The 13,275-nt window shown below is 45.0% G+C and overlaps 1 protein-coding gene across 1 annotated transcript in view; it reads right to left on the bottom strand.

The window, feature by feature from the left end:
- Positions 1-13,275, bottom strand: part of LOC144110741 (ubiquitin carboxyl-terminal hydrolase 24-like) — a 276,311-nt gene that overhangs the window by 74,618 nt on the left and 188,418 nt on the right. Inside the window, 2 exon segments of the mRNA XM_077643811.1 lie at positions 1,722-1,861; positions 3,594-3,790. Coding sequence (XP_077499937.1) covers positions 1,722-1,861; positions 3,594-3,790 — 337 coding nt within the window.

The raw sequence follows: 13,275 nt of genomic DNA, 5'->3' as shown, positions 1-13,275 counted from the left end.
AGCCAGGCAGCTCCTCCATCCAGCGATTGCGACGATGATAGCGCTTAGTTCCTAAGGCCGCAGGCAATGCTTCCTTACGTATTTCGCCACGCTGATCCAGTTGCGGAGTTTTTACATCGTCCGGCTCAAAGTATTACATTTTTTATGAAACTTGCAGCCAAATTTTGGTGGTAAACGCCGTCCATGCGGTCAGAATCATATCAGTGTATCTGTCATTTCACCGATAATTGTATCATTATATACAGTTTATTTTTACATAGAGGCAATGGGAGAATTGGCAACCCTAAAGAATTCATTATAAGCGACATATCATTAGATCTGGTATTGTTATAAGTAGATTACACTGTATAGCTATGGTTCAAGCTTCATCATTTCTTGCATTTTTCATTTCCTTCCAAAGCCTAACTGTGCCACCTACACGCAGTTCCTTTATATATCTGTTTTCTTTACAAATTGGCATGGCAGAGGTGAAAGCACATGTTCCGCCGTCTTTTGTATTCGCCACGGACAGTTTCAGTCTACGAAAACTCCTACATCTTTCTCGGGAACTTTCGCATGGAGAGCTAGCACTCTAATAATGTCCTAGTCCAATTAATGATGACTGGCTGTGCAGTGAAACAGTCAGCTAAGCAGAATTACAGTGTGATTATTCTTAAAATAAAATGGTTAAAGGAAAGGTGGGGGTTGAGGCAAGCGTGGATTTAGGTGCTCGGGCGAACCACAGAAAGTGCATCAACGAACCCCGGGGTTCCGTAGTACCCACTTTTCAGAACCCCTCACCTAGAGAAGCAAACTTCCTTTCTTAACTAATGTCTTGCGATGACTATTGAAATCATCCAGCCATAACGTGCCAAAAAACCGTCTTATGTTCAAGTGCGATTCTAAACACCAGACCTGGCTCTCTACTTGAACAAAGCACTCAGCTGTCCTCAATGCACTTTTTTTTTTAGGTAACAAAAAAGACTGTGCAAAACTATGGGGCAATCCACCAATTACACAAAACAAAAAAGCAGAACACGGTGATACTGAAACATCTAGAAATAGGCAGAGTACAGACCACTGAGAAATCCCATCTGTCTACTTGTAGAGAGCATAAGAAGATTTTTAAGTGACAATAACGAATAAAGGAAGAATTATTTATGGAAGCCAGCTAACATCAAACGTATAAGCTACAGCTAGAACGCAGTGGTAGCCTAGTGGTTTGAGCATCTGCCTCCTCGCATGTGGAATGTGCGCGGCTCGATCCCCAGTGCCGCCGAGTATCCACTGGTGATACGATGCGAACAAAGCTTTACTCTGGCCTGGGCACGTGGCTTAACTTGGGTGAAATGTCCAGAAAATGGGTCTATGACCTGACCTTGTGCCGTAGTGCTCTTTGGCCAAAGCTGGTCTGGCACCATAATTATTCATCATCACCAAGCTACAGCTGCAGCTATGCAGCTGCATCATGTGATCTGGCAAATGCTTTTGCTATTCAGATGAAAGCGGCTCCGATGAGGTGCCGTTCTGCATAGCTTAGATGAAAATAGGTTGCAGATTTCCGGCAGCTAGCATAGTCATTTTTCCAGCTGACTATGCTAGGCATGGGAGAGAGTGTTTAAGACGCTTCTTTAGAGCTTCAGTGAATACAGGTTGACGATTCTGACAGTTATGCAAATAATTTCCGCCTGACTACACTAAGCATGATGCAGCACGGGCAAGACAGAGACAGCAGTGCTTACCCGAGTCCGAAACTTTGGCCTTGTAGGTACCGCCAAAGCACTCGGTCTCAAGCGTCGAGTCATTGAGATCAAACTGCTCGACAGTCGTGTCATTGAACTTGTACCAGGTGCCCTTGCGGGCCACATACCGTGGGTCATTTCTGAAAAGTGCCACACAACACATAAAGCTACATTTAACGACTGTTAAGAACTTGCAAAGCAAGGAGATACATCCCAGCAAAAGCCACTCCCTGTTGTGACCTGCTTGTACTCCTTCCTCGGCCTAGCAGGTTGCCTGGGAAGACGAAACTAATACACCAGTTACCAATGAAGCTAAGAGATAAGCCCTCAGGCACCAAGACAATGGAGATGACTGTGCAGACATGTATACTTAGACTCTTGATGATACAAATTTTCCGAAGTTGTGAAAAATATTCATATCATTCAAAATGAACAAAATCCATATGCAGAAGCACAGGAAATGCATTCACGCAGTGGAAATGAACAGCGCGTATACAGGATAATGACACAGGTGCTGTGTCCTGCATCTGCGCTGTTCCTATCCATCATGTCAAAGCAACTAGCTGTATCAGTACCCTTGTGAAAGCTCATGCAAATCTGTGTACAAGGCTGACAGGATTTAGTATTTACGGCTGCATGTCACCACTCACTCGTGGCATCAGTGATGTATGGGCCATGTGCTGCTGCTCACTGCTCTATCAGAGTGCTACTGTCCTCCCTAGGGTGGATTCACTGGTGTGTGTAGGTGGTGTGGTGGGCACAAGAAAAGTTGACTCCTCTCTAACCAAAAAAAAAAAAGTTGGCTCAAATATAAGTCTACGTCCCACGTCTGTCACAGTGGCACACTGTAACATGGGGTTTCATGGATGTGGGAGATCTGTGATGTGACAATGAGGACATGTTGTGACTGTGTCACATGTGTGGGGCATGACCGCGGTGCGTACATAAGAGCGCAGTATGAGCGCAATCGGCACTTGAGCTGCGGCACGCAAAGGACACCGGCGTGGTGAGGTGTGCACGATGACGTGACTTCTGGCTGTGCAATAAAACATGTAGCACCAAAAGCACACAAATTGCTTACATTTTTTCTTTTTTTAGATCAGAGAACGGCAAAATAAAAAATGCCAAAAATTAAGCTCCTCAGTAATGATCAACAGAGAAATGAGCGCCTATGTACTGCGCTCTAAAAGACTGCGCTGGTTAGGCATCGCATGCCATTCTGCTCCTAGAGTCACCCATGGACGCTGCTGCCACACATGCTAGAAATTTAGACTGAGCCACTTTGCACTGCAGCCAATGGCTAAGATTTGTGAGCATAAAACAGTAACAGGCAGTATTCCACATGTTCGGACAGCAAACTTTGCCACAATACGCAATAATCTGTCTACTGCCAGGCCATTAACAACTCAGGTAAAGTGCAGAAACAGTGGCTTATGGCATACAGCAGCATACAGCTCAAGAATCCAGGAATGCACTGACATTGCCATCGTCGTCAATTAACCCTGACCAGCATTAGCTGCAGCCACCTTATGTCCGATTTTGTCTGCCTCTCAGACAATCTGTTGCCCCCCCCCCCCCCCCAAATGCTCACCATAGCTCTCTTGGAATCCACTCCATTACTCTTAAGGGACCATTGGTTATGTTAATTTCACATTACATGCCCTGTCAATGACTATATCTTCCTCTTGACCTGGAGACAATCAACTAGTGTTTATTCGCTGACCCACTCCATGTCCGGGTGATTTGAAATGGATCAATCACACGGACTGAAAATTAGGATGACACTTCGCCTGACCATTAAATATACAGCAAAGAGCTGCAGTGAAGAAAATAAAATGAACAGACAATGGTGAAAGGGAGAGCGCTGCTCACCTCCTCTCCCGGATGTAGGAGTAGTAGTGGCCTGCGCTGGCCTGCCCATTGTGCACCACAATCCCTGTCAGGTCATAGAGTGCTGGTGGCGGCCGCCGGAACACTTCGTCCAAGGAGTCAACATTGCTAGCTGAGCAGTTCTCCTGTTCCATGAGCCCGTGCAGGGTGTACGGCGACATGTCCAGGGACCACGGGAACTGCACGTGACATAACACTCTGCTGCTGGCAACAAAACTTTTCTACTAGCACATCATTACTTCACAATGGCAATGAGAAACCTAAAGTAATGGCCACTTCCACATTCAAACGATGCTTAGTAACAATGACTGCTTCTCCGTTCCTCTGTTCTGGATTTTTGCTACTCATGTTTTACCTTCAGGTTCACGTGATGATGATGATGATTATAGATTTTTATGGCGCAAGGGCATCTATGGCCATAGAGCACTATGGCACAAGGTATTTTCGACTGCTCAAGGTGGGGTCAAAGACCCATTTTCCAAGCATTTTACCGATGACAAGCCGGGCACCAGACCAGGGGAAAGCTTGTGCCCATTGTATCACCGATGAGTACCCAGCCGCACTGGGGATCGAACCCTGCACCTCCCGCATGCGAGGCGGATCCTAAACCACTTGGTCACCGCTGCGGTCTAGGTTGGCATGAATGTTTATTATCCCTAATATTTGAGCAAACTGTAAAACATTTGAAATTCAAGTGTTCAAAATCTTAAATATCAGTCACAGATAAGGGAGGACATGGCTGTTCTGCACGCTAGTAATGCGTTCAAACTAAAGTGTGCTAAATTTCAGCATTAATTCTGAATAACTTTTTCCCTAAACTTTTTCTCTTCTACACCTTGTGGAGAGTCTGCACATTTTACAAAATATGGTACAAGACTGGCTCAATATTCTTTGCATTTTAACCCGACAGCGTTAAGGAGCTTGTGTCCAAGCTATTGTCAGTGTCTTTGGCCGTGAGCTAAAAATGGTGTATTTTGGTGGACACCTGAACCGTGAAAGGGAAGGGATTTTTCTTCTCTTACAGCACTGTATGGGTATCCAGCCAGAATTGTGAGACAGCCTTCCCTTACAGTGCTGTATGGTGTCCAGCAAGAATTGTAAGGCAGGCCTCATTTCCTTTCCTTAAAACCAATTTTCATTTCAATTTCCTTCCCTTACTGCCCCGGTGTCCACTGAGATATGCCAGACAAGCACAAGCGTCCTTTCCTTAAATTGTCCAAGAGCATTGGCGTTCCCTGGACTCCTTGGGTCTCACACTTAAAGACAAACCTTAAGCATCCTCCAAATTTTCTGAATGCATCTTACACTTGATGAAAACGTGGATTTTTTTTTCCGTCCCCCCCCCCCCCCATGCAATTTTTTGTTTTCATTTTTTTTTACAAAGCTGTTGGCATAGATATGTTTAAACTGTAGATAAGATGTCACACGAAAAATATACAATCCACCAAAATTAAAAACCAAGACTGCAATAGCATATATTGCAGTTCTGCAAGTTTTCATTAAATTTTTTGAGGGCCAAGAACTATGAGGTTAAAAGTGCAATGCAATATATCAAAATGAAGCTGATTAGGCATACTCAGTAATAATATAACCTTACTAATGTGTTTCATATCTTATCAAATTTTATTTGCAAAATCAAGGCTTTTTAGATAGAAGCTGGACAAAGCTTGCAAAGACATGCTTGTATAAAAAAATAATAAAAGAAACCGGAATATACAAAATGTCTGCCTGTTCAATAGTAAATAATTCTCAAAAATCAAAGTTATAGCTTATACAGTTTTCTGGCTAGAAAATAATCACTTTAGTCGCTATAGCTGAGCACGCTTTTGTACAAAACAGTTGAGCAAACCCTTAGTGGCGCATGCAGTATCAAATATCTCCCTGATGATGTGGAAGCCCAACAAATAAGATAAATCATGCTGATAATTGCCAATAACCTTTTTCAAAATGGCCATTGAGTTGAGCAAAACAGTGCCAAATAAGAAACTAACCAAGGCACCGTCACCAATACTCTGGGCTCTTCCTCAGTTCTTCACCCTCTAAACTAAAGGGAAGAATGATGATCTGGCAGCATCCTCACGGTCACTGTTACCTTGAATGTCGACAAAATCAACCGTGAATGAAGTTGAGTCACATCTGCCCCATTTCAGGACCCTTGAAATGCTGTCAGAGGTGGCTGTTCTCAGCTTCTATGCTACTCTATGCTGCCATGCAGAAAAAAATGGCCGCGGCTCAACTCAGCTGAGCCAGGTTATATGGAGCGAAAGGCAACTGAACCAGTGGCCGATGTTGACACAGAGACGACAGCATCCGCTGCCCTTTTCGACTTGAGGTACTCTTGTTGCCTGTGACGCTGCTTCTCCAGACGTACCTCCCATTCTTCATCACTTTCATCAACTCGACAAGCCCACTTTGGCGACTTATCTCTAGCCAACATGGCTTTGTGACGCTCTCTATTGTAGGGATCACTAGAAGCAGCACGGAGCCTCCAATGCTCAGTTGAACACGTGCCGGCGACCAGTTCTGGCTCCATGTCTCTGCGGTGTCTAGGCAGCGAGCGCTGGCCTTTATTCAGCAAGAGCGAATCATGTGGTTAGTCACGTGCCACAACTGGCGAGAGTGAGCGATCGGAGTGGTGGTAACAGCTGCGACAAGTCACGTGGTATGATGTCACAGACACAATTGCAGCTAGTCTCCAGTCAGAGGTCAAATACAAGTGTCATTTGACCTCCAGCTTTGCATGCGAGAAGTGGGACTCTAATTTTACGTCTCCCGTTCATGCGACGACCCGCATTTACGACGAATTGGCATGGGCCTGGCAAGTACCGCATAGGGATAACACATTAAAAGCCTTAATTATACAATGGAAAAATATGCATGCCCCGCTTCGCATGACAGCTGGTGGGAACAGTCCGGAATGTGGGATGCCGGCGGAGAACTTGACTGGCAGACGTGACGTAATTGCTGGAGCAAGTTCGTCGACCGAGTATCGAAGGCGCCGCACTGCTTCAGATGATCCCCTTGACAGAGCACGTCCTGAAGCCGAGGTGGCTACGATGAGGGCAGGGCATAGAGAACCAATGGCTGCCAAAACAGATGAAGAATGCGAGCTCGCCTGGAGAAATGGCTTCAGCGGCAAGTGCAACAACAGCGGGAAAATGGCAGCAGAGGCTGCCAGGACTTCGGCCACTGGTTCGGTTGCAAGCGAAAGCGGTGAGGCTACGCTGGTGGAAACTAGCGAAGAGTCTGGCCGTCGCCTGACTGCAGTGCGCCTCGGCCACGAACAGCTGTTGCTTGATTAACTATGTACAGTCGGGTTGAACCTCTGCCATTTTTAAAGCGAAAGTTTTAATGGCCTAGTCAAGCCAAGGTCATTGGCACCGCAATTTGACCTTGACCAATTTGACCAAGTGGAGGAGCAGTGGACATCTGGCAGCCACGAAACATACGTGGCACTGCAGCAATAGGCCGCTGGCGTTCATCGGGTTCATTTGTGTTGGTAACATTGTAGACCATTGTAGACCCTGGTCTTTCAAAAAATTTTTTTTATTAATGAAGTCACTGTTATGCAATCTTCAGGGAACGTGTATTTTTGTATGCTGATTCCAAATATGCAAATTAATTTTATGTGAACCAAGTCCTTGTGCACTTATGTAATATGTTATGCAAGTTATTTGGAGAGACTATTTAAAAAATTTACCAACAGCGAACTTGCTGAAATGCATGCCATTGGTATGTCTTGATATTAAGGAGTGCAATAAGAAATCATCATCCTGTATGTCACAGCAGTTGAGTTATAGGGATTTGAAGTGGCCCCTTCAGAAATGGGAAGCAAAGTTGGGATCCCAGCTTCCGGAGCGGCAACTAAGAAACCTTATAACTCAAGTTCTACGATAAGCAGGACGGTAATTTTACCGTTACTGCATTTCTTGATGTCAAGACAAACCAATGCATGCCTTTCAGCAAGTTCCCTGCAGCGAACCTTCTTGAAAGCTCACTCCAAAAAATTATGTAACATATTGCGTAAGTGCACAAGGACTTGTTTTATATAAAATTAATTTACGTATTTGGAATCAGTATGCAAAAACACATGTTCCTAGAAGATGGCACAACTATGACTTAATAAAATTTTCTAAATGAAATAATTAATAAATGAAATAAATAAAATATAAATAAAAGGAAAAATAAATAAATAATAAATATATAAAAGACCAGGGTTTCCCCTCAAGGAAAGCAAAGGCGCATAACTGGTTCCCTGGGTCAGTGGACACCTCAATCGCACTTTGAGAAATGTAGCAGTACTGACAGCTGAGATGTGCGTTGCATGCGCTGGCGTTGACAATGTTGCGGCAGGAACGCGGCACAGGAGCAACAGGCCGCCAACGTTCGTCGGGTTCACTGGCGTTTACAACGCTGTAGTGTTATAGACCCTCGATATTAAGAAAAGGAAAGGCGCATAACCGGCTCCCTGAGTCAGTGAACACATCAATTGCACTTTCAAGTATGTGGCAGTATCCACCTGCAAAAAGCCGTACTTAGCGATGCTAAAACACCAGCAATTTTTTTTCCTTTGGGATGCAAATTCCTAGTATAAAACCTGCTGCTGTGGAGTGACAGAGGTTCTAGAGGAAGTCTGGACAGAAAGACATGTCACTGGTATGGTGTTACTACGCGCCACAAGAAGTCTTCGAACAGTCAGAGCAGCCACATTTCTGGAGCATTGTACAAGTCATTGTTTTCGAGGTGCATGTGACACCTAGTTAACACGCAGGGACAGGAGCACATGCACACCTTGTCTAAAGCAGCCTGTTGGACATCAAAAAGCGTGGCTGCAAGCGGTCTCACAATTCTCACAGAACAAAAATAGGTGCTTTTATAACGCACGGAGAAAAGAAATTGAACCAACTTTTGAAAGCCAGAGTAGCGGACGTCTTTATTATGCGAATGTGTCACTTGTGCGAGATTTTCGATTATACGACGGTTTCACACGGTCCCCTGAAAGTCGTACAATCGAAGTTCTACTGTACCACATTTACTCGTGTAATGAACCCACTCTTTTCCCCACAAATATGACATCAATTTGGTGAGAGGGTTCAATATGCAAGGAAAAAAGTTTTGACAGATATGCTCGCGAGAGCCGCGTTCATGTCGCCGGTGTTTAGCACAGTCTTCGCTTCGAAAGGTGTTTGCTGTATCACTGCATGATCTGCTGATTTGTGATAGTCTATGGTGCTGGCCAATCGCAGCAAGATAAAGCGAACGTGCTGAACATCAACCCTGAAGGTCAGGTCCGTGCTTTTTATGCGAGGTTGACCCTTTCCGGTGAGGTGTGCTCTCCTCAGCGACTACTGCTCTGGTCAACATTCTTTTGAGCCTTCTAGCCCCTTGTAAAGAAAGGGGAGTTCCACGTCATGATATGGTCATGAGCATTTATTTAAAGCATTTTTTTTCAGCCTCACTAGAGCTTCAGCGGAACTTCTTTAGAGTGCGATACCTCTCAAAGCACTCTCCTGGGTGGAGGCCAGGCTTCCACTTGCACATCTTCCAAAAAATACCGTCTCCCTTCTGGCACCCTTTGCCGTTCCCTCAGTACAGACCGGACGGCCTTCAAGTCGGTAAAGGAAGAGCGGCATCCCATTGAGCCTCTGTTCTCGGCCGCAGTCGGATGCATGGCCTTTTCTGATGCTTTGAGGCATTTGATGGTCAACAAGTTGCATTATGAGCTAACGGCGACACTGGAGACGACTCGGCACTTGTTCTCTCAATACGGCTTGTTGCAGTGTCCAAAGAAGAAAGCTGTTTACAATTCACACCTCAATCAGCCAGACGAAAAGTTCTTGCTACCACCTCACTGATTTTCTCAAAAACCCACAACTTGGGCAATAATGGTTGGCTCTGTCAACAGCCCCCATGTTTGCTGTATGCAAATGACAAGTGACTTGTTTAGTGCCCAAGTTTTCCCTCCCTGCTCTTTCCTTGTCACTGTCTGCATTGACGGGTAGTCAGCTGAGATCAGCACAGTCACCGGACGCTTGCGGCACCAGGAGAGAGCCCTGTAGAAGTCCCCCAAAGCAATACGCTATGCAGTGTTGGCAATAACGCGCTACAAGTAACGGTGTTACCGGTAACGCGTTAATTTTTTCAGTAACTTAGTAACGTACTCGTTGCCATTTCGGAACTGTAACGGGTAATGCACTCACGTTAACATTTTTCAGTAACATAAGGTGCCACATTACTAGTTACTCGGCTTGCTGGCATCCAGTCTCAGGGTACAGTGACCCGCCTCAGCTCCAGCACAATAGAGCATGACTTCTTCGGGAGCGCCCTCTCAACATCATCGCCAACTGAAGATGAGGAACTGTCTCAGTACCTTTTGGTGCCGTGTAACTTTGCGCTGAGTGGGCTCATAGAAAACTTTCTACGCGTTCACGAGCTCTTCCTGAAAGTGAATACAAGAGTACCATCCAGTGCAGCGTCGGGTGCCTATTCAGCGTAGGGGCGGACGTATTCACTAGGAAGTGAGGCAAGCTGTCCGATGACAGCTTTGAAATGAAGCTGTTGCTTAAATTCAACAGCAAGTTGTAGTTTCTAGAAATGTCGCGGCAATACTCTACTCTATTGTTGCTTATCAACTTTGTTTACAAAACAAATTTTGTTTCTTTCTACCTGCAACTGCGGCTACGTTTCTGGTTATTGAATTCTTGAGCGAGCAAGGCTCACCTTGAACACCTTCACATAAACACTTGCATTTTTTGCGGTAATTATACAGGTTCAAGCAAAAAAAGATATGTTTATGTGCACAAATATATTTTCCCGGAACTATGCCATTTAAGCATTCCTTTATTGCTACACAGTTTTCACGTCTATTTTGTTAGGAGAAGCACATCTGAGCATTTTGGAGCATCACACTTTTCAGAATTAATGTAAATTTGTTGACAGATCAGCGATGTTTACTTTGTGAAGTTAGAATAGATGATGAAGTGTCATTTTGTGTTTGATGTCACATGCAGAAAATGACTTCACCATGTGACTTCACCGTGTGCCACATGTAACTCTACTTGCGGCACTAAGCCACTATAACATTGCTAAGCTCTGGCACATTGGAGCAAAGTATTACCGTTAAATCAGGATTTTGGGTAAAATGGTTGTTTGGGCTAGAAATTTTATGTGAAATATGAGCTGTATAATAAGCGAATACGCACTGATTAAAATTTATGGCCATGACGTAACAGCCAGTAACGTGCGGTAGTTTTTTCCGGTAACGGTAACACGTTACGTTTTTGGTAGTTAACGTAGGGCGGTAATGCATTCCTTTTTCTAGCGTCACGAGTAACGCATATAGTTACTTTTTTTCGGTAGCACCTACAACATTGATGCTATGACACTGCCTTTCTTCAATTTTCTTTTCTTGAGTTCCAGTGGCACATTCTTCCTGCTTGGCATTACTGTGCCTGTGAGGGAAACACTGTGACGCAGGAGTTCATTGCCAAGCTGTGGTGACGTATAAAATCAGTCAGTGTAAAGGTGGAGGCCAGTTTCACCTGATGATTGCTTGACTTTGTCAAGTAGATGCAAGACAATGCGGCTGGTGAATGTCAAGTCAGGCCGACACAGGCTGTCTGTGGTGGTGCTGCCATAATAGGGCTCGAACGCGGACACGTAACCTGTTGCACATTTGCCCAGCACAGAAGTGCGAAGACCTCACTTCGTAGGCTTTTGAGGGTTGCAGCATTTAAATGAAATGCGACCCTCAAAACCAACTGTACGTCCACGGAGATTTTTTTACTTGGCTTGAAGTTCTATCAAGATTTTGCATCTATATACTGAACAATAGGTATGTGCGAATAGTGGTTTTTAGGTTTGAAGCGAATTCAAATCGAATAGTAATTTTCTTCGAATAATTTCAAAGCAAATATTTTGAATACTTCTAGCATATAAAATAAGTTGAATGGCACAAGAGGCATTTTAAAAATCATGTATTTTTCAAACACATAAGGCCATTACTTGAAAAAAAAAAAAAGAACGCAATGAGCTTCATCGCACTCATTGAAGTGTGTCAACGTCCTGAAAAAGAGCCATAGAAAATTTGGGAGTTTGCCTAGATGCGCAGCCGACACTTTTGGGGGTGTGAGGTCTTAATTGTGATTGTGTCGCTGCGCAGCTATTGCATTTAAGCGATGACTCCACGAACACCTGCTAGTGAGTGCACAGTGTTCTCCATTACGGGTAGTCAAGTTTCACCGCAGCGCTCTCCCCCCTCCCACCTGGGCCCCTACGGTTAAAATGCAGTGCAAAGATGATGTATGGTTGTAAAACATTTATTTTAATGTGATGGTATTGCAGCATGTACAAAATATTATTGAGCAGTAGTTTTTAGTAGTGTCGTCAGGAAACCTACATGGTCATAACCCTGCACTTTAAATGATGGGACAGGTCCAGAAGAGTAAATGCATGGGGGAAACTTGGCACCTCCATTAAATGACTGGTGGGGAAAAGGCATCGCTCCCCCCGCCGCCCCCTGCACATGCCTATGCCTGCTAAGCGTACGCACCGCGTGCCCAGTGCCGTCCCGCATCAGGCGTCGGAAAGGGGCACCCGTGTCACAATGTGCCCCGTGCTAGCTTCCTTTCAAGCTTGCGTGGTTGCGTTAATTCACTAATTTCACATGGGCGGCTACGGAGATCAAGATAACCGCGTGCCCTCCTATTAGAGCGATTCACGGGGAGCCACTGTGCATGCGCAGATCGCCATGAGGACGACACTAGGTGCCAGGAGCCAGCAGCTGTTTGCACCCCTGCCCCGTCGGGACCATCAGCACGTGCGCACTAGCGACGCGCGGAAGCGGATAGCGGCCACCGAGCACGATTGCGGCACGTGCACATTGCGGATAATGCTGCCGCGTACACTTGGCAAGTACAGATCAGATCTGGACACCACACTTCCGCCTGCTCACGTCTGTTGCCACGAGCATGCGCAGACCGGTTCCAGAACATGTGCGGGAGCGTAGGCACACGAGGCGCAGAGTCGGGGTTTTGGTTATGCGCGTGCCATGTTCCGATCCTGCAGTATGAAGCAAGAGTTTCAGAAACCTTATTTGCTCGGAACGAATACTTCGAGATTTCGAATACCAAACATTCGGTTGGAATCGAATATCGAATACTTTACCATTCGACTGAATAATCAAAATTATCGAATATTCGCACATGCCTACTGAACAATACTCTGTACTTTGCTTCCACGAGTGGTGGGACCATCAGAACTCTGAACACCTGAAAATATAGAGAGCATCCAAAAAATCTGCAAAAATCTTGTACAAGAAAATACAGATCAAAAGAATGGCATTTTCATGAGGATTTTCTTCGAAAAGTACTTTTTAATCTCAGGTTTTGAATCAGGGCCATCCAGGAGTATTTTTTTAACCTCACATAAAAAAGCATGCACCTAAACTTTCAGGGCTGGTGTTAAGCATGTTCGTTTTTATCTTGCTACGAGTGTCCAGCACCATCGACTATCAAAAAATTATCAGATCATATGGTGAAACAGCCAACATCTTTCGAAGCAAACACTGCTAAACACAAGCGACATAACACAGCTGACCGTATGTTTCTGTTGATGATTGATGGATGGACGGATGGAAGGAAAAAACGGGCGGGCGTGCTTACGA

The sequence above is a fragment of the Amblyomma americanum genome, chromosome 11 (genome assembly GCF_052857255.1).
Source record: "Amblyomma americanum isolate KBUSLIRL-KWMA chromosome 11, ASM5285725v1, whole genome shotgun sequence".
NCBI lineage: Eukaryota > Metazoa > Arthropoda > Arachnida > Ixodida > Ixodidae > Amblyomma > Amblyomma americanum.
The sequence above is the reverse complement of the archived record's forward strand: the minus strand, read 5'-3'. Positions and strand labels throughout refer to the sequence as shown.